Source organism: Oryzias melastigma, linkage group LG5 (genome assembly GCF_002922805.2).
Source record: "Oryzias melastigma strain HK-1 linkage group LG5, ASM292280v2, whole genome shotgun sequence".
Taxonomy (NCBI): domain Eukaryota; kingdom Metazoa; phylum Chordata; class Actinopteri; order Beloniformes; family Adrianichthyidae; genus Oryzias; species Oryzias melastigma.
The window spans coordinates 2,152,858-2,174,723 of record NC_050516.1 but is presented as its reverse complement, the minus strand read 5'-3'; the positions used below and the strand labels follow the sequence as shown (position 1 = coordinate 2,174,723).

General features: G+C 37.3%; 2 protein-coding genes across 5 annotated transcripts; one reads left to right on the top strand and one right to left on the bottom strand.

Annotated features, from left to right (window-relative positions):
- Positions 1–3,097: 3,097 nt before the first annotated feature.
- On the bottom strand, positions 3,098–17,501 carry p3h1 (prolyl 3-hydroxylase 1). 4 transcript variants are annotated; one of them, XM_024269795.2, is made up of 16 exons: positions 16,709–17,501; positions 14,329–14,481; positions 14,068–14,257; positions 13,859–13,990; positions 11,165–11,304; positions 9,861–9,950; positions 9,736–9,788; positions 9,528–9,655; positions 9,332–9,462; positions 9,147–9,242; positions 7,202–7,352; positions 5,142–5,259; positions 4,994–5,069; positions 3,935–4,075; positions 3,667–3,825; positions 3,098–3,624 (listed from the first exon to the last, which is right to left on the bottom strand). In XM_024269795.2, the coding sequence occupies exons 1-16, from the start codon at positions 17,300–17,302 to the stop codon at positions 3,259–3,261; spliced, it is 2,718 nt and encodes a 905-aa protein (XP_024125563.1). In that variant the 5' UTR covers positions 17,303–17,501; the 3' UTR covers positions 3,098–3,258. The 4 variants fall into 4 exon arrangements, with proteins under 4 accessions (XP_024125563.1, XP_024125562.1, XP_024125560.1 ...); XM_024269794.2 differs by having other exon boundaries at positions 3,098–3,645; positions 3,688–3,825; XM_024269792.2 differs by having other exon boundaries at positions 3,098–3,825.
- Positions 17,502–18,876: 1,375 nt separating this feature from the next.
- lg5h1orf50 (linkage group 5 C1orf50 homolog) lies at positions 18,877–21,627 on the top strand. The gene is made up of 5 exons (XM_024269046.2): positions 18,877–19,042; positions 19,748–19,863; positions 19,952–20,038; positions 20,122–20,253; positions 20,899–21,627. Exons 1-5 carry the CDS (start codon positions 18,994–18,996, stop codon positions 21,082–21,084), a joined length of 570 nt encoding a protein of 189 aa, XP_024124814.1. The 5' UTR covers positions 18,877–18,993; the 3' UTR covers positions 21,085–21,627.
- Positions 21,628–21,866: the final 239 nt, after the last annotated feature.

The following is a 21,866-nucleotide window of genomic DNA, read 5'->3' as shown; positions in this document are numbered from 1 at the left end:
AGTGACTGCGCCACGCGCTGCAGCCGAGCAGAGGGATGCGGCTCATGAATCCTGGACTGTGGGAGGCTGGCTTTGGTTTATGCATGAGGCTTCTGCTTTTAACAGTCATCTCAAATGGACATGGCAAAAACATATAAAAGTATTTTTGTTTTGTTTCAAGCTTAGATATTTTGTTACAGTTGACAAAAGATTAAATGACTTGCCTGAAGATAGTAAATCTAGAATAGCTTGAGTCATTTGATCATAAAAACATTGTATTTTTAAAACCTACTCCGAAGAAAATTGTGTTTTTAACATGCTATTGTAGGATTTTTATCGTGATGGAGGAAATTAAAGAAAATTAAATTAAAGAAAATTAAGTTTAAAACTGCATTTCTTTATTCAAATTACAGTGAATCAGGAACAAAGGAAAAAATGCGGTTGGAAAAAGTTATATTTGTTATGTACTAAGCAATCACTACAAGCTCCCTGCTCCATTCCATTCTGATGCTTCCACTTGTAGTAAAATACATTAATGTACATATTTATTTTCCTCGTCTGAGCTGTTATCTGGCTTAAACTGTACGGCTGAATACCTCCAATATTGGTCGTCATTTCTGTTGCACCAGTAATGTTAGGTTGGAGTTGTAGCTAGTGGGAGAGCATGTAAACAGATGGATAATGGGAAATAGGGGCAGGCTTACTACAGGCTTACTCCGTGCCAACTCAGAGGTGAATTTTACTGCCGTGCTGCTAAAACTTTGTCCTAGAAAAGGACAGGTTTTTGATTTTGGCCAAAAAAGCAGCATCTTCATAATTAAAAGACCACTGGGAACACTTTGAAAATAGATCAAAAATGATTGGAGTGGGACTTTAAGCAAAATCTCCCTTTACATAATATTTGGAAGCAGAAGTTTTATTTTCTAATGGCGAGTGATCTTGTTAGAAAGAATTGCTTGATTTAAGATAACTAGAAAGATTTATTTGACTCGCCTAAAATTGAATATTTTGGGGGGGAAAAATATTAAAATATAAGTAAATATTAGCATAAAATATAACTATTCTATGTTTTACCAACTTTAAAGACATTTAACTCTTTTTTCTAGCAATACATGCTCATTTTAAGACATAGGAGCAATACAGCATACCCAAATATGAGTGTTTATGGAAAATTTTATGGTTTAATTTTGTTGTAACCCTTGTACTATCCTTGGCATGTTTACATTAAAAGTGGGGTAATCTGGAGAGATCACACATCAGTATAAGGGTGGGGTCATCTGGACCCCATAAGAGAGCACAAGGGTTCAGAAATCTCACCAAGACAAATTCTACTAGTTCCATTGGAAGATATTTTCACTTATAATGAGGAAGAAACATATTTTATTCTATATCTTTGAACTTGCTTTGAGGACATCTTTGTTCTGGTATTTTTCAAAACTAAATTCTTGAAGAATCTGAGATACAAAGATTTGCACACATTGGCAGCACTTATATTCATTTCTGGGCTGAGTCAATGGACAGTGGGTGGTGTGAGTCGATCTGCATGAGTTCATGGGAGGGTTTGAATAGTCGCAGGAATGTTGCACTAAATGTCAGACGTGCTCAGTGTTTTATTATCAGCTTGATATGTAGAATTCCTAAAGAACATTGTCTGCTTGCTGATTATTTAGGCTAAGTGACTTAATCCCTTACACTGCAAAAACAACTCTTGTAGAAACAAGACAAACATTCTTCTAATTTACCGAGAATTCTTACTTTAAGATAAACAAATCTAGTCACAAATAATGTCAAAATCAGATTATTTTGCTGTTGAAAAACTTTCTTAAAAAGATTATTTTCTTGCAAGACAGAAAGGACATTTTTCTCTTTTTTACTTTCTTAAGATTCCGTTTTTGAGGTGTAAAAACTCCCTTTTAAACTAAACAGGAAGGTAATTTTCATTGACAAGTCACTGTAGGGTCTAAAAAATTGGAATAAAAAAATATATATTTAACACTATCTGTAACTTTTAGACCACAGTAACGTCAAAGTGACCTTCACAGGAATAACTGACTCACTAAAAAGAACAAGAATCCATCCAGGAGGTCCATAAAAAGGATTAAAGCTACTAGGAAAGCTGATGGTTTCACACATGTAGAAAGACTGGAACAAAAATAGATCCATGAAAGAGTTTAAGAAGATCTGGATTGTCACCAAAAACGTTGGACTTCTGGACTGAAGTGGCTAAAGAAAATCTTCCTGTAAAGTGTGCGACCTTTAACATCGAAAGTCAACATAAAATAAACATTTCAAAAGTATAAAAAACATTAGAGCAATGGCTAAAGAAGGTGGTGGGATAGAGAAGAGTTTAGGAAATGGATCACCACAGAACCAGAACCAGAAATTGTGCTCCATACCAGAAAAATTAACAAAAGCTTTGACAGAATCCAGTCAGTTAAGACTTTAACCTAGTTCAGAACCTTGATTGACGTAAACTTAACAGTCATGCGTGCTGGAAATTCCCCACAGACATAAGAAACATTGCTGACAGTTGTCAAAAACGCACAAAAGCAACTAACTGTACCAAAGGTCTGTGTTTCAACACAAAGCCAGGCACATTTGGAAAACTTTTTTACAAGTAAAAATGAAATTATCAATAAGAAAACATATTTTTTATATAAATGGTTGGAATCCTTTTGCTTTCAATAAAGCTTTTGTCTTCTGGATTTGACCTTTTTATTATTTCTTTTACTTATCTTTTATTATTACAAATAAAGCTTTATAGAGAATTTTAAAACGCTTAAGTTTAAATATACGTCACATAAAGTAATTGAATCTCATTTTAAAGCATGCGGCTCAGATTACTTTTCAAATTGGCTTCAATCAGGAAGTTAAAATGTTTGCTTCTGTCTAAACAGGGCAGATGCTTACAGATAACGCTGAAGTGAAACTTTAAGATTCAATATTTTATTCATAAATAGAAAATAATCCAGAAAGAACACATTTGGTGCAGGAATGTTGTCAGATTTCTTTAAAATGGTCTTATAAAATTCAATAGTGGTCAAATGAACACCTCATAAAAGGATCTTTGAATGAGTCCAGAACGATTTTGATTTAAACTTTAAAAGAAACGACTACATTTAGAAACTTTGTTTTTTATTTCAAAACTCTGGGAGAAGACTCATCTCACATTAAAACATTTTATGACAAAATCTTTTTGTTGGAATGTGCTGAACAGATTTTCAGCAGATAAAAAAAGTCATTATTATTTATTTGACCTACAGAAATTCCCCCTAAAGATCACAGCTCCTCCTTGCCGCTCTGAGAGTCTGATGCGGCGCTCTTCTTTGAGGAGGCTTTTACTGTCTGTTTGGCGGCGGGTTTTGTTTTCTTTTTATCCTCCTGCTTTGCTTGACTTTTCTGCTTTGCGTCATTTTTAGCGGCAGGTTTGACTTTGGCTGCTGTTTTGGCCTTCGCCGGGCTTCCAGCTTTGGTCTTTGCCGTCGGAGCAGCTTTGGCCTTAGCTTTGGCTGTTTTAGCTGCTGGCTTTGCCGTTTTGTTCGGCAGGTCGTCTGGTGCGTTCTGCTTCTGTTGTGACTGTGCATCGTTTTGCATCTGCTCTGCCTGTGGGGGAGCTTCTGTGACCTTCTGAGACTCTTCTGTGACCTTCTGAGACTCTTCTGTGACCTTTGGATGCTCTTCTGTGACCTTTGGATGCTCTTCTGTGACCTTCTGAGACTCTTCTATGACCTTCAAAGGCTCTTCTGTGATCTTCGGAGACTCTGAAGCGTCGGCCTCCTGTGGACTGAACTCTGCATTCACAGGAGTGGAAAACATCTTCAGCAACTCCTGAGCCTGAATTCTCTCCTTAAAAAAAGAAATATAAACATTAGGAGAAAAAAAGTTTTTTGATCTTTGACCTTTTTATTGCCTACATGAAAAAAATGAAAAAAAATCCTTGTTCTGTCAGCGGTACCTTTTCCTCGTGAGAAGGATTCAGAGTAAACCACAGCGCGACTGCACACCTTTGACCTTTGGTGACGGCTTTGACACCATGAGGGTTTTCTTTCCCGGCTCCAAAACCGACGACACGGCCGCACTGTGGGCGCACCTCAGCCTGCACATGTGCGGGAGAAATCAATTAAAACATGCTTTTTTATTTTTACCAGAACCAAATATCCTGCTGGTTTCTGTTAAACAATCACAGCTAATAAATCTTTAGTGGGGTCATAGTGAAACGAAAATAAGCTTCTCAATCTATGTTTATTTAAAATTATATTGAACTTTTCTGCTGTTCTTGTTTTTTGCTCAACATTAAAGGATACAGCAAAAGCTGACAATATTGTTTTCTCCACATTGAAGGTTGTTGTCTAATCCAGAAATAGCTTTTTTTAATCTATAAGAATTGATGGAGGAAAAAATGTAGACAAAAGACCTCTGAAAGCTACAAAATGATTGACTTCATCACCTGTTATTTTCTATAGTCATTTTTTTCATTTTTTTTTTTAAACAAACCAAAACTAAAACAAAAAATGTTTAAAAACTCTTTCACTGTTCTCGAAATGTTCCTTCTGTCAATTCTATTTTAGTATATTCTTCTGTCCATTTCTACTTATGGACTCTCAGAAAAAGTTTTAAAAATCCCTTTTAACCAACTTAATAGGGAGAAATATATACAGTATATATATATTTACTTTTTTTTCATCATCATCATTTAAAGAGCAACCATTGCTAAAATTATAATTTTAGTAGTGTAAACATATTTTGGATTGTGAAGTCTAGAAAAAGTCATAGAATTTCATTTTTTCTATCCAGTAAAGTAAAAAAAAAAATCATGGATATATTTAGGCTGCATTTACATCTTCTATATTCATTTTCCCTAATAAATGAATGTGAATAAAATAAAATAAAATAAAATAAAGTAAAATAAAATAAAATAAAATAAAATAAAATAAAATAAAATAAAATAAAATAAAAATAAAATAAAATAAAATAAAATAAATAAATAATGTTCAAATGTGTTCTGTTTATTTACCGTGACAGTTTTGGCGTCCAGTTCAGTAAAAATAAATTCTCCCCCCTCAAAGTCGTCATTCAGATACAGGATGGCACTAGAGGAGACACGTTCATGTCAGCTGTGTCATGTTGGTGTTGTGGGTGTTGGTGAGCATGCCCCGCCTCACCTGTAGTCTCTGTGTGTGTACGCCGGAGGTTCTTTTATACATTCATTGACTTCAGACACCAGCACACAGTTGTCCACATGAACAGGGTGGCTCAGGTCCGATCGGCCTTCCTGCTTCTCTGCACAGAAGGAGGTTAGAGCGTTTTTACATCTGCATATCACCCCAGGTTGATCATTAGTCTGTCTGGGATTATGAGGGACTTTAAATGTTTATTTACATAATATTGAGCCCCTTCAGTTTTGTTAAAAGTTTCACTCTTGTAGCACAATACCGTCACAACAGGCAGAAGGAATTAAATAAACCTCTACAACAGGAGATATGACTAAAAACACTTGAGTTATCAATATTTTATAGGAACAAATATTATCTCAAATAAATGCTAATATGTTTTTTATTATATTATTTTATTTATTATTTTATTGATTACATTTAAAACAAAAAGCAACAATGTCTTAAATTGAGGGTTTTGTTCTCACTTTTAAAGGTTTTGCTGCCTCCTAGCGGTCAACAGGGTTAAAACATACATAAACAAAAACATGCATATTTTTTTAAAATGGCCAAAATCAGTTTCATTAATAAAATCATAGCAATAAATTAAATAACAAAAATATTTTTCTGCCTACTTTTAGGAGTTGAGGCACATGTTTATTCAAACAGAACTTTTTTATTATTAATATATCCTTACTTAATCCAAAATATTATTTTCTTTTTTAAAGATGGTTTTTAAACAAAATTAAATGTATTAATGGTTCAAAGACAAAGTCATTGAAAGAGAACGTCAGTGACATTTCATGGATTTTTCTGATTGGATTCTTTAGAAACAGATTTTTTTTCAGTTTTTTGAAGATCTTTTGGGGATTTTCGTCACTTTTTTATGTTAGACGAGGTTTGTGAAAAGTGAATTCTCATTGTAAAGGACAGTCTGTTTGTGAGTAATTCCACAGGATTTATTGGGATCAAGTGTCTTGCTCAATGGCACCACAGTAGGGTAACACAAGTGGAGCAACTATTGCTGGGTATCTAATCTTGCCAGTACTGGTAGTTGAACCAGTGACTCTCCAGCTCAATGTTGCTAACCATCAGGCTTCAATATCCATGACACATTCTCTTTAAAAACAAAGTTAGAAATGGAGTTCAACAAGGTTCTGCACTTGAACCATCTTGATACTTTTTTTAAAAGCTTCCCCAAAAAAAACAACTTTATTTGTCAATTAAACCTCGTCATGCCAAAGAGTTTGTAAAGCTGCCATTCTAGCAGACATAAAGACTGAATTTAGAAGCTATTTAGATGCTAGCAACACAGTTTACATTTTAACACGCATCCAGAATGTAGTCATTTGACCTAAGTGATGGCAAAAAAGTATCACCTATTTATAAAATAACCCTCTGCAAAATCATTTAGGGTGGCCTCATGTCCACATTATTCAAGGAAATCTCAATAATCAGCTTTGAATGGCTCTGACACCTCCCTCTTCAGAATAGGATTTGCTTTTTAATTGTTCCTCTGGCAGGAAGCTCATGGTGTAACTTGGTGTAATCTTTATTCACATGCTCTAAATGTACAGCTAAAAAACAATAAAGTCACATTTTAGAGGGGTGGGTCAAAAGTCTGGTTCCGACTTAAAGAAAGGAAATGCAGCAAAGATGCAACTGACTTTCTGAACCAAAGATTAGGCACCAGGGACTTAAACAGGTGCTCAGCAGTCATAAACTCTTACATTTTTCATGCAATAGCAAAAGAAAATAATTAAATAAATTGAAGGAGACAGATTTTTTTGTAATATTTTAGAGATATTTGGCAAAAATTATTTACAATTTTCTTTATCGCAAAAAAATGTTCAACACTGGGATTTCCTGCATTTAAAATTACAATGCAGCATCATTTTTTAAATGAAAAATGAGATTGAAAGAATAGGGATATGAAATGTTCAAATTTCTTTTTACTGAGCTGTAGACGTGAAACATGTTTTTGTCTGATAAAACACCCAGACTCATTTTATCTTTGTGCTTCACTACTACCCTCTGCAGCAGAAGACGACGGAAAACGCCGCCTGACTCACCATCGATGGCAGACCGGCACACCAAGTGAGAGTAAGAGAAGTAGAGCGGTGTTTCCAGGCGAAAGTACGACTCCAACACCTTCCGGACTTTCTCGCTGCTGTCGAAGAAGAGGCGGCTGCTCTTCAGAGGAACCTTCCCTTCCTGTCCGAACTGTGAGAACAAAGTGTATCTCAAAACAGGAGACTGAATGAAGAGCATTTGTCTTTTATTTTAGTGACTCCTTCAAAAAGCAGGATTTTTTTTTTTTTAAGAACTTTAGCATCAGTGACGAATTTCAGAACTTTCTGCTTGATTAGGAAAAATATTTTGAATGAGAAAAAGCTGCAGAATATCAGCAGACTAGTAAACACGGTGGGGGAACTATCATGGTTACACCTTTTATCCAGAACTAGAATGAAATGTTAACAATAAACTAAGGTGACTCTCTATCTGGAAACTCTTTCAGGGTGTACCCCACCATCACCCAACCATAATTAGGACAGGCTCCAGCATCCCTATGACCCCAAAAGGGGTTCAGTGGGTTCTGAAGAGGAATGGATGGATGATTTTGTCTCATAAGTCTACAAAATGTTTGCGTAAATGTTAAAAGATTGTCCAGATGTTTTTTGTGGCAGGACTGCATTTCGTTTCTGGTTATTCTACTTATTTTTTGGCCTCCTACATCCTGTTAGTTAGTTGAGAAAGTTTGCTGATGTTCTGAATTTTCTGAACCACGCTCAGACACTTGGGGCATCTGCGAGTGCGCGGGTACATGAAAGGCAGAGGAGGAAGTGATGAGTTTGTCCGCTAAACAGAAACAGGGAATACAAAGACGAAAAAATTAAACTAAAAAAAGGAAAAAACTCCATTCTAAGATATGGGAAAGAAGACATATTTTCCCAGCAATTTGCTCTATTTTCCATCTAGTTGTCCACCCTCTGTCTATCTCTGCGTGTGAGTTAAGTAACCTTTGTGTAATAATCAGGTGATTCACCTGAATAAAAAAAGAAATTAACTTTCATTTGTTGCTAAACTCATTTTTCACTTTTTGTTACTTCTAAAAATGTAATGTTCAGACCTTCAGGGGGTTTAAAGAGGTCGTGTCTCCTTTGGTACTTTTGAGTCTGATGAAGAGATGCTACCTCAGCTGATTGTTTGTTGCAGAGACTTCTGGGAAATTTGTAGGACACTGGATTTTGGAATTCCAGATTCGGACACGCAGAGAAAATGGAGAATGCCCTATAGGCCTATAGTGCATTAAGTAGTGAGGAAATTCTGACACAAATTTAGTCTTTTTGGGTGTTTTTTTGATAAAGAGCAACTAATGAATCTGATGTGTCCCTTTCGGTGCCACGGGGGGGCTGCAGCCTATCCTAGCCACTGTTGGGTGAAGGTGGGGTACGCCTTGAACAGGCTGCCAGTCTGTTGCAGGAACGCACAATAACACACACTCACATTTAGGGACCATAAAGAGTTACAGGTTGAGCTATGAAGCGTGTTTTTGGACTTTGGGAGAAACCCGGACTGCCAAGTGCAAACCACTACACCACGTGCAGTTCTGGGTGTTTATATACTGTCAAAGCTGTCATTATGTTATTGATAATTTCAGATGGGGGGCTGCACGGTGGCGCAGTGGTTAGCGCGAAGGCCCCGGTTCGACTCCCGGCTGGGACCTTTCTGTGTGGAGTTTGCATGTTCTCCCCGTGCATGCGTGGGTTTTCACCGGGGACTCCGGCTTCCTCCCACCGTCCAAAAACATGCTTCATAGGTGACTCTAAATTGCCCCATAGGTGTGAATGTGTGTGTGATTGAGGCCCTGCAACAGACTGGCGACCTGTCCAGGGTGCCCTTCAGTAGCCGGGATAGGCTCCGGCACCCTGCGACCCCGAAAGGGAAAAAGCGGTCAAGAAGATGGATGGATGGATGGAATTTCAGATGGTGCATAAAGAGGAAGTGATGACAGACCTTGACGGCCTTCAGGACAGTGACCCCCTGGAACATCTCACTGGGCGTGTGTGGAGAAGGGCGCCCCCTGTAGCCGTCACCTTTCAGAGCAGCTGCCTGAAGAAATGAGTGACACCCGATCTTGACATGGCGGACTGACAGAAGCTCAGCAGACAAACAGAAGGCGGCAGAGAGGAGTGACTCACATTGGAGAGGCGCTGCAGCTCCCTGCATTCATCATCGCTGATCACTTTGTCCAGCAGCACCCGCTGAGAGCCGTTCAGCTGCTTCGACGTCATGGTCACCTTGATGTCGTCATACAACACAGCGCCCCCTGCTGGATGCATGTCACATTAAGTGTCCAAGCATCACAACATCTCATTCTGCGGCAGAAACACCCACCTTCCTGCGGAACAATTATCTTGGCCATTTCTGAAGAGTCCTTCTTCTTCTCTTCCACTAAAGTCTCAATCTCCTTCATCAGGTTTCCTATTTCCTCAGTGATGCGAGCTGCAGTTTCTCTATCCGCCCTGAAACAAACACATCAACCACAGATCTCACATTCTGTCAAAAACTCTAAAAACATACAGGTTTCCATCTTGGGTCTTACTTTTGTTTGTCTCTTAACTTCTTTGGCATGATTTCCTCAGGCGTCCATGAGTCCTGATGACATCAATAACCACAAATTAGTTTATATGCAGTATTTTCTGGCAGGGTTAAAGGTACAGGGCTCACCGGATCTACAAAGGTGATCCCAAAGGCTTCGTAGCCAAAGTAGAGCAGCTCCTTCTCCAGTAGGGACTGCTGGATGTGCTGCTTGACCACCTGGAAGTTTGGAAGGAAACATTACTGTACTATGAAGAAAGGGTGTAGTAAAAATCCATTTGGTGATATACATCACAATACTTGCTCTAGTGATACTTGTATCGATTTAAAATAATGACAAGGTGATATTTAATTAACTATTTATGAGCATCCTTCAGAGTCTTACTTTTGTTTTCCACCAATTCCCTAAACTACTAGTACTGGATAAGCTACATTTAGCAATGTAGAAAATAAACCACAATCTGTATTGGAACCTTGTTACTTAAAGCACATTAGTTCAATGCTCATTTTTCATTTACTGAAAAATATTTTGTTTTAGAAATCAGATCATTTTCATTTATCAAAAGAAAAGCAGAATGAATTTGCATGGATAAAAGCAACTTGTTTATGAGATACAGTTGCGTTGTGATCATTAAAAAAAATTAATTCTACAGTTTTATTACCATGAAAGGTGTATTAATATTCAGGTGGAGTTTTTTTCAATGTCATACTCTTAAAAAAAAAAATTGTGAAAATTTGTTCTGGTACTGTCTTGGGATATATTGCGATACATAGCATATCGTGAGCCATGTATCGCGATATGTACCACATCGCCATAACTTGTCAATAAACACTCCCACCATCAACCAACATTAAACCACATTATAGGTGAATTTCTTGATTTTGCCAAAATGCAATCATTAGTGAGAGCAAGACGTTTGTCCCGAGAAGTTTCTAAGCCTACTTAAACCCATGACATCTGAATTTATTTCCAGTTATACAGTAGATTAAAATATTACCTGCATGCTTTTGCTTTCAAGTAGATGCTAAATTAAGTCAAGTTTGCAGCAGAAGTGGTTTGACGAGCATTTTTGCAACAATAGATGTCATGGGTTAACCCATAGAATTATGCATTTTGGTTCTTTATGCTAGCTTCTGCATGTGATCACATCATATCATATTTGTAGAATTAAATCCAAGTGGTTCCTAATCTCCATCAACAATATTTAACCACCCATAAATGGAATTTCAGCAGCTTTCTACACAATTAAACAGTATTGGTATGATGCGAAACTTATCAAAAACAAAGATGGTCAAATATGAGATAAAGCCAACTTGTATTCAAAGACATTATTGATTTTGTGTTATGCAATGCATCAAAAATGTTCAAATTCTTCAGCAGATCAGCTTTAAACTGAATTAAAACCATTACCAAGTAGTACAGCTATCTCTACCTGTCGGGCTGTTATGGTTTTTGCCTTGTCTTCGCCCAGCACAGCAGAATAATAATTCAGGTTCTGGTTCATCACTTCATCATCAGGGTGGAAGAGCAGGAAAGTCTTAGCGCACTCTATTGCCTTCTCATACTTTTCACCTGAAGAAAAGAGAAGTAAAGTAAAAGAGTATGTTAAAAATGATTATAAAGTTGGTCCTATTGAAATTCAAGGAATTTGAGAGCTAAATGCTATGAGGAGAAACATTTTTGAATCTCATCTTTTGATTCCGAGTTGTTCAAATGTCATAACTTTATCCCAATGGAGAAACTGTATAATGGCTGAAAAGAAACCCACAATCTATAACTAAACTGGGGTAATACATATTAAAAAATGAATTGCTTCATTCTACTTTTGGTGAAGGGACAATAAAAAACAATAGGAAAAAGAGAAAATAAGGCCAAACGCTTAGCATTTCTGCTAAATTATCATGCAAAGATAGAATATTGATGCTAAAAACCCTTTTATGGCAGAGATAAATTGTTATACAAAAATTTAAAATATGTTGTCAAAGGCAGATAGTTATGTAGAGATAATACTGTATGTAGTGTACAAAAAATACAAAATTAGAAAAAAAGTCTATGCAACCAAAAAGGTACACAGTATTGAACAGTGAGAAAAATGTACCACAATGTAATGCAAAATAAAGGCTTAATTGTGCTGAGAATTGTAAAAATGTTAAACAATTCTTAGCTAAATGTCAATTATAGCGACTACAGAAAAATAAAAAGTAGGCTACTTTTTCTAAACAAACATCTTCTCGCCTTTGCTAATTTAGGTCAGAGACACTAAGTGATTATTAGAACTAGGCTGAGTCTGAATTCCCTCCCTAACTACTACAAAAATATATACCTTGGGACTATCTAGTCACCGTCACTACTTTTTTTGCCAAAAAGGCAAATATGACATCGCAAATATGAATACACTGTGTTCTGATGGTCAAAACGTTATCAAAAAATACCTTAAAATACTTTTTTTTGTTTGCTTGTTTATTTTACAAAAAAATTTTAAAAACACAATGAATTATAGTTTGTATTCCCCAATTTAGTGAGCACTGTTCCACACTGGTTTTTGCAAAGAATTCTAGGGATTTTCTAGGGAATTTGATTTGGAATTGTAGCTCCAGACAGCACTACAAAATGGGAAATGCAGTTTACAGTGTACTATATAGCAAGTAGTGAAGGAATTTGGACGAAGCCTGTGACTTCATGGTCTCTGTAGTTTGTTTTGAATTATTTCTTGACTTCCTGTTTTAGCTTTTTTCCTTTGATCTTTCCCGTGCACATTTAGTTTCCTCTTTGCTAATTAAGAATCTTTTCCAGTTGCACTCTCTCCAAAATACTGATATCACAGTCAGAAAAATACTTAAAGATCTAAATATACAGAAATGCATTTTTCTGGCACCAAATGTAACAGCATTAAAGCAATGTCCTTTTTTTTCATCTGGTGTGGACATTGGCCATTATATGTCCAAATTCTCTTCCTACTCCCCAACTACTAAAAAACTGCAGTAAGGGACTGTCTAGAACAGGAAGAGACAACTCCAGTCCTTGAAGGCTGCTGGGTCTGCATGATTTCCAGATGTCCAAAGCCTTATTCATGACTGATTACCTGGTTTAGGTGTGTCCAGCCAATTAGAACATGCCAGAGCAGGATTACATGCTGAAAAAAATTCAGGAATGTGGCCCTGGAGGCCTGGAGTTGCCTATTTCTGATCTAGAACCCTAGATTTTAGAAGCAGTAAAGGACACATGCTCACTACTTTTTTTTAAAAACAGCAAATGTGACAATTTCCAGAAGTAAAAATCTAATACATATGAACCTTTTACTAATACTTTTTATGAATTCACTGCATTCTGATGATAAAAACTTAGATGATTCATGAAAAATAAACCGAAATGCATTGTTTTGACATGAAAAATCATTCAAATGCAACACATTGTGGTCTATATTTACCAATCTAGTGAGCATTGATGATCATCGTTTTTTTTGAGAGACTTCTGGGAAATTTCTAGAGCTCTGGATTTGTAAATTTGACAGCCCTTCAAAATGATGAACGTACTATATGGTGCACTTATGTAAGTAAGTAGTGAAGGAATTTGGGCGAAACTATGGTTTTCTATTTCACTGAGAGTGACATTTTGGTTTAAAACACGACCTCACTGTCCATCTTGATGAGTGACCATACAAGATTTTAATGTGGACTCATCCGGGAAGTCATAAAAGAAGCAAAATAACATGGAAAGAAGTGCAGGACTTACTTGACTCTATTAAGGTCAGAGTTATTGATTCAGTAAGAAAGAAATAGATTTCAGGATAAAATAGATCTATGGGGAGGAAAAAAGGACAAAAACTAGTCTCACATTTGACCAAAATATCTGGAATGTTCCCAAAAACTCTGAGCAAATAATCTTTGAACAGATGAAACAAAAGAAGAACGTTCAAGAATAAAAAGGAGCATTTCAGAAAAAGATCAGATCAACAGTCTAACTTTGTGGTGGTAGTGTAATGGTGCGGGACTGTCTTTTATCCAAAGCTGTCTGCAAGAGTGAATTTATGCACTTATCTCAAAGTATATTCCTCTTCCAGTGGCTTTGACTACAACCACTCCAGGTTAGCATAAATGTATGTTGTTGGTAATGAAGTGAGACTCACTGTTGTAGTAGGAAAACTGCAGGTAGTTGAAGTGTGAAGGTAGAAAGTCTTCAAAGGGTTTGTCTTTGCCAGGAGCTGAGGCCAGTTCCACGGTGCAGTGCTGCTTACAGTTCAAGGCCTGTATGTAGTGGTCTGATACAAAAAAACACAAAACTGTTCTTATACGTTGAACATTTTCAAGATATGTTTATTTGCAGGAAAGTTCTCACCTGTCATGGTCTGGAACAGGTCTGCACTGTACTCCATGTAGTTGTATCCATCGTAGCGGTAAGCTCCCTCACACAGAACTCTGCACTCCTTATCAGCTGTGAAGTATTCATTCAGAGCTGCTTCAAAGTGCCCAGCCGCCAGGCCAAACGAGTCGTCGCTGTAGTACTTTTTCCCCAGCAGAAACTCAGCCTGGACCAGCAGAGAGGATCAGTGCCAGGTCTCTCCTTTCTTGGCTACATAATTAAGAGACAAGAGCTCACCATGTGGGGGCTCGCCTCCAAATCTCTGAAGTCCTCCTCCTGGACTCCTGCCATCATCCTGTAGTAGTCGAGGTTCTGTTTCATTTCCACGTGGTCCGGGTTGGCCAGAAAGAACGTGTTGGCAGCCGCCACTGCCTTGTCCAGTTTATTGATCTGAAGAACAAAAATGAAGACCTGTAACCAGTGCACCTGGAGAAGGACTTCTATCAATTTCTGAAATGGCAGTCAAGTTAGTAAGTAGATTGGCAAGTTGGAATTCATCCACAAAAGCAAATGACTCTACTGCTCTGCTGGCAGTAAGTGAATGGAGAAGATGACTGCTGCGGTATGATGGACTTGAACTTCAAGATCTTTTCCTCTATCATGAACTCTAGTCAAGCCCTAGAGTCTAACCCAGCCAGTTGCCTTGTCCTCCTGATGTTCCAGTTTGACCACTACACTGCTATTTATTGGTTCAGCACCCCTAACCAATCGACAACGGTCAACAGAAAATCCGATTTCCATTCATTTTTTAAAGACAAGGTCAATTTGCTCCACATTGTTCTGTGCCAAAAGTCCACATTCTCTGACCAGTCCAATTTCAACGCTTATAAATAATAGTAGAAATCCTTACTTTTGAAAAACTCACCAAGAAATTAAAGTCAACAGCAACAAATCCAATCTTAGAAATGACTGAGCAACAAGTCTAGCGTTTGGCTCTTTTTTTACACAACCAATGAAACTCTATTTGAAAAATGCAATACTTAATGAATCAGTGTGGAATGTACTGTATGTGTAGGTAAAAATATTTCTATTTATGATTAACTGTAGCTGTAATTATATTATTATTATTATTCATATATATTATTATATTATATTTGACATCATTAACATGTGAATGCACATAGATGGAGATGTATGTATGCAAATACAGTACTAGGGATGCCACAATTCTGGATTCAAAACCAACCAGTATCTTTTACACCATTGAACCAAATCATGGAAAAGTAAATTGTTGCATCCCGTGTCATAACTTTGCACGTCTTTATGCTAAAAATGTCGGAACAAATGTGTTGTGTTACATTACAACAGGCTGTAAGTCAACTGAAAGGTTTGTTGTCAATGTTACTTCCTTATTAACAAATTTTCAAAAGTTTTTTTATTATTTTAATTTTTTGTTGTGGTTTATATACACAAATAATATATCAAACTGAAACAAAACCATATAAATTGAGGACATTGTTACATCCTTATTATGTATGTGTATTAGGGGTTTAACAATTTATTTGAACAAATTCCATCTGATTCACTGACCTAAAATCGATCCAGGACATATTTGGCCAAGAATTCAACCACTATGAGTCAGAAATAAATACCTGGTACTAAACAGAGCAGGTGAAGTTTTCCAGATTCCTTGTATTTCTTGAAAGATAATCAAACTTTAAGAACCAGTGTCAAATCCATTCACATTTTAGTTTCACATGAAAATAATGCAAATTGAACTTCATTATACCATTAGACCACACTATATGGTCACATGTCTTTATTCAGAATTCAGTGTTTCCAATAATTGGACTGTGATAATGGCTTAATCATTTATTTCTCCCATCACGTGTGTTGTCCTCTGTGATGGACATTTTATGTTATATTAAGATAAATCTACGATCAATCCAAATTTTATTTTTCATTGTGGATATGATCAATTTACTTCATTTTCAAACAATCTTATAATGGTGTTGGTCAAATGATTGATTTGTTTGGATTGTAGGAATATAGAGATAATTCATTAAGTTGATTAATCGTCATATCCCAACATGTATACATCCATCTACATATATATGTATGTCTTTATCTTTTACTTTTTAACTTGTATATTTTCCAATCAGTACATAACTTATTATTGTAACTAAGTTTAATACTGTATATCTATGTATAGATATGTCTCTTGTTTGACTTATTTTGTTCTTTTTTGTTTGATTGCTTGAAATAAATCCAATCTATTTCTGATTTTGCCCAGAATGATTTTTCCTCATTAAATGTTCTCTTTTATCAGATGTTTTATGATACAGCTTCAAAGTAGATCAAAAGTCTTTGAAGGCGATACATCAAAAAATTTTGAATAGATTTTGGAAAATAGTTTGATCGTTTTCCACTCCAGCATGCTCTCTAACGTCAGAGGCTGACTCCACCTTAAGACGTGGCATGGTGGACTCGGATTGGGGGGGGGGGTTCTGCAGAGTTGTAGCCTGCAGCCTGAATGCCTGCAGAGCAGAGATAACCTGGAAAAGTTCTCCTGCTGTTGATGTGAGTGTTTGTGATTCAGTTGCATGATAATGTCAGCTGTAGATGGAGCGTTTGACGGCAGCAGCATCTCACATCCCGCCTGCTCGCTCGGCTCTACCTTGAAATAGGCGACTTGGAGGTAGTTGTAGGGGGTCCTCTTCTTGAACTCCAGCTCCACTTCCTGGCTGACGAGATGCAAAGTTGGCGAGCCGAGCTTCTCGGTCTCGCAGGAGTTGACGCAGTCAGCCCGTTTAATGACTTTCTGGAAAAAGCCCAGATCCTCCACGGAGCCCACCCCGGGAACGGGAACTCCCAACCCGGCTAACGGCTCCCCGTAAGCGGTCTGGTTAGCGCAGCTTAGCCGGCAGTCAGCCTTCACTTTCCGGACCGTGGCTTTGTTCCTGAGCGCCTTCTCCATGTTCAGGATGACCGACAGCCAGTCCCCCCTGTAGTAGGCTTCCACGGCCGTGTCGAAGAGGAAGTCATAGGGCTCCAGGGGGGTCCCGGAGCTGAAGTCCGACCTGCAGAGCGGCGCGGCGAGGCAGAGGAGGAACAGCGCGGAGCGGAGCTCCATGGTGGGAAACGTCCGGGCCGAGCGGTGGAGAGAGCGGCTGCAGCCGAGAGAGGGAGCCGGAGCTGGAGAGGAGGTGTCAGCCTCAGGCTGGGGCTTGTTGTAGGAGGTGGGGTTGGATAGTTGACACCCCCAAATCATCAGGTTACCATTTAAAGTTTATGTCCATTCACTTAAATAGATTTAATAAACTTTTTACGTTACTTGACTCCCCTTCCTGACTTTTATTAAAGAGAAGTTTTTTTTTAATTATTATTATTTTTTAAGCAAATTTCTGTAACATATTCTGATCACCTGAAAATGTAAATCCATACATGGGGTGGAGCCTAAAGGGACAGCTGCCCCCCACTGTAAATAAAGATGGACAATTGAGTATGACGTCACTCATTGAAAATGCCTTACTTCCGTCTCCAGCTAAATGAAGCACTTTCAGTGGCCATTTTTCTGCATTATGGGTGCCACCATTTGGAGCCAGACGACAGTGATTGGTCCAAGTCGGTCTGAGTCACATTTCTGGGGCAGCAATTGTCATCAATCATGAGTAAGCTTGTTCAAAGTCCACACCCCTTCCACTGACAGCGGTTTGTGAGTATCTGTCAATCAGGAGTTTGATGTGGGGGGTCAGTGGGCACAACATCCTTTCACAGTCAGTATCACATCAAAGTAAAAAAATAAATAAACAAACAAATACCCAGGCAATTTATTACCATTAGCCCATCATTGGGCTCAGACGTCAACAGAAAAAGTGACCATATGACTATTATCTGTTGAGTGATTTAATGTAACGAAGAAAAAAAAATATTTCTGACTAAAGTCACATGAATCTACTGACAGTGGCTCTGGGCTATTAGGTTAATTCATTTAAGAAATGGCTTGCGTCATTACTTTAGGTACAATTTTCCAGTTGTTTTCAATCTCTGCTTACTTGTTCTAATTAAAACAACTGTTAATTGTTTTAACAATTCAAAATGTGTAAATGATTATTATTATTATTATTATTAAATTCACATTTTTTTGTCACATACATATACATACATAGTATAATATGCAGTGAAATGTATTGCAGAACTGTCCGACGGTTTCAAGATAGGAAGATATTTACAGTAAAAATATAAGTATATGAGATATAGAAGTAAGAAATTAGTAAGTAAGTAATTAGCTTATTATTTTTCAACTGCAAGAACTTCCCAGAGTCTCATTATAACTTTCCAAACCAAAACAGAATTAAATGCTATCAAACACCCCTAAGAGTATATTATTTAGGATATTGATTTAAGAATTTTCTATACATTTTAGAATTTTAATTTTAAGATTAATTTCACATATTACATACAGGTTTATTTTTTTAGGAATTGGACAAATAACCATCTTTCTTTGGTTATGATGCATTTAAAAACATGTATTTAGGGGGTGGGATTACAGTTTACATCCAAAGACACGTGCGATGTTGTAACTCCAATATGTAACAAATAAATCAGCTGTAACTGTGGTTCTAGTGCTGGGAGTTCAAAAATGTGCCGGAAAAGAAAGAATCACTTTTAATTTTGCCTGCTACTTTTTTGTACATTTTACGATGTATTCCTTGTTATGATACAGACATGAGGTAAGAACAATCAACATAAACAAAAGTCTAAGTCAGAACAAACGATTATTTTCGTTGATTTTGATCAGGCATAAATTTGGACTACTATATTTAGAAAAAAGGGCGGAGACCACAGTATTTTCAGCACGTTACTAAACCGGTGAGCGGAGAACGAAGAGTAGCTCTAATACCGGTAATTTCGTTTTTGGTAGTGAAGAGGAGTTTGTAGTTAATAGTGATTAAACACAAAATGGATAGGACGGTCAGTCTACCGAACCAGCCCGAGAAAACAACGAGAGGTACTGATTGATTGTCATTTTCCCCCTTCTCTTATTTGTAAACTGTATTACACAATTAAGATAGCTAGCAGTGATCACAAAATTTGCGCATAAATATTCGGCTATAGCTAAATATTATTGTGGCTTTTTTTTGCACATATATGTAATGCCTCCCAAGTTAAATCTTATTAAGTCATCTTAGTTTCTGTGCGTCTGTATTTTGTTTCATTATCTGTGGTGAACAAAATGTTCTCACATCAAGTTCAGATCCACTTAACAAAAATGCTCTTCTTACAGCCACTAATGTCATTTATGTGTTAGGTGGTTTTGTAAAGTGCCACAAACACACATTAACTAAAATGTAATCAACATTATGTTTACATTTTCAGTTCAGAGCTCTTATTTTGAAAATATCACTGTTTAAGCTTTGTGTAAGAGAAGCTGAGATAGTTGCTTTTCTGACTTGTCCAAAATTTGTGTTGTTGTGATAAAACAAAGTAGGAAATAATAAAATGTTAAACCCAGGTAAGCATTACTAAATAATGGTAACTCAATTTTTTTTTTTTATTTGGATTGACTCCCCTTTTTCGCTTTGATATTGTATTATATATTGGTACCATGTGTGTCTTGTAGTTGCAATGAAAAAACTAAAGAATGTAACATTGTGGCTGCAGCATTAGTTAGTTTCAGGCATATAACTGTGATGTAACCTTCTTTTTGCTGCAGTCACTCTGGTTGAGAGAAACTCGGCGCCCAGCGGGCTGGAACTGGTCAGCTCATACCAGACCAACAGAGTGGGGGACCCCATGGATCTGGTGGCTCTGGCAGTACAAGTGCAGAAGGTGTGTGTTTATACCCCCCTCATATCACTGATGCATACAATCCAGGTACAAATATTAAAAACTGATTGTTATCATTATTTTTTCTCAGGGAGACGAGTTTGTTAAAGCCAACGCTTGCAACAAGCTGACAGTGATCGCAGACCAGATCAGATATCTGCAGGAGCAGGCCAGAAAGGTACAACGGATCAAACTTGAAGCACACTGATCTCAACAGTTTCCAACCATCTTAGATCTTGAATTACTTGTTTCTGCCTCCAGGCTTTGGAAGAAGCAAAAAGAGATGCAGACCTCCACCACGCTGCCTGCAACATTGTAAAGAAGCCAGGGAACATGTATTACCTCTACCAGCGGCCTTCTGGACAGAAGTACTTCTCCATCATCTCACCTAAGGTCGGAATCGCACTTAAAACATAGCCGTTACGTAACATTTCTGTGAGTGAACATGAACGCCTGAGGGAACAGTTTGGTGTTCAAAGTTCATGTAACTTGACAGGAAGCTGATAGATTCCCAGCTCTCTGTTTTGGCTGGATCCAGCTGGTTTCAGTACAACTCAGTTCTGTGTAAAACAAACAGATTCTTAATGTTTATGGAGTTTTTTCCACCATGGAACATTGCTGAAGCAGCAAATGTTTTTAGCTTTTAACATTTTTGGTTTAAAACAAACATAATAACAGTTATGACACATATTTGTTATACTTCTTGGAACTTTGAGTTGAGCTTTGCCTGGTTTTAGACAAATTTGACATTGTTTAATTTAGTCTCTACATGTTTGATATTTTCTAAAACACAAAAACTGTTTGATTTTAATTTCTGCAGTAAAAAATGACTAAATTTACCGCTCGGAATTGAGCACTATGAACAGGTTAAAAAAAAATTAAACATAAATAAATAAATCAACTTGAAAATGAGAAAAAAAGCTCTAAAAGGTCTCGGAGTATTAAAAATTAAGAGTATTCTTGAACATAAAACACTGAAAAAAAGGGTTTCTTTTGTGATTTTGTTAATTAAAAAATGTGTTTTTCCTCTCTTTAAAGGAGTGGGGACCAAGTTGCCCTCATCCATTTCTCGGAGCGTTCAAACTTCAGCACGACATGTCCTGGACTCCTGTGGACGAGGTGGAAAAGAGAGACGCAGAGATCGCCATCATGGACAAACTCCTGAGCCAACAAACAGCCTTACCCTCATACACTGGACCCAACTTTAAAGGGCTCACTGAATAAAAGACTGCTGATGGGATACAGAACTTCTGAAAATGGACGGAACTAAGCCAAAAATATAAGACTAAACAAGGTTTTTTATTTAAAAAAGGAAATACCAAAATGGTGGCTGTTTTTATCAGATAATTCAGACCCTGAAGAGTAAAGAAGCGTTTTGAAGTCTTATCTGGTTTCTTAATTTTGTTGAAATGATGAAACTCAAATTCAAAGCTTCTTCGCTCACTAGGACAGTGTTAAAAGGAAAGTGATAATGAGCTGCCATTTAAATTATTTCAAACTGCAGGAATAAAAAAAATCAAACTGTTCACAAGCAGGGGCGGAGCTACAGGGGTGGCGGGCATTTTTGAGTCAATATTATTAGCCTCGTTATTGAAAAGTTGTTAATACACGCTTTTTTTTTGTCTTATCCCCCCTCCTGCCCCCCAAATAAAATGTTCTAGCTCCGCCTCTGTTCACAAGGTTGTTGGACCCAAAACATTCCTTAAATCCCCGCTGTATCCCTGACAAACTTTCTCATCTAGTTAAAAATGAAAATGGTGTTTTTAACATGTTCTTGTGGCATTTTTCTGATGATGATGGGTGACATTTATTAAGAAAATTCAGCTCAAAACATTTGGCTTTCTGATTAGTTCTTTGTTCAAATCGTTGTGAATCAGGAGCAGACGGAAAAATGCTCTTTGAAAAAGAGCGTTTTCTTGATGTAGAAAATATGGTGGGCGGGACCCGAGCTCCCTGCTCTGCTTTATTCTGATGCATCCACTTGTAGACGACTAGACAGATGGACA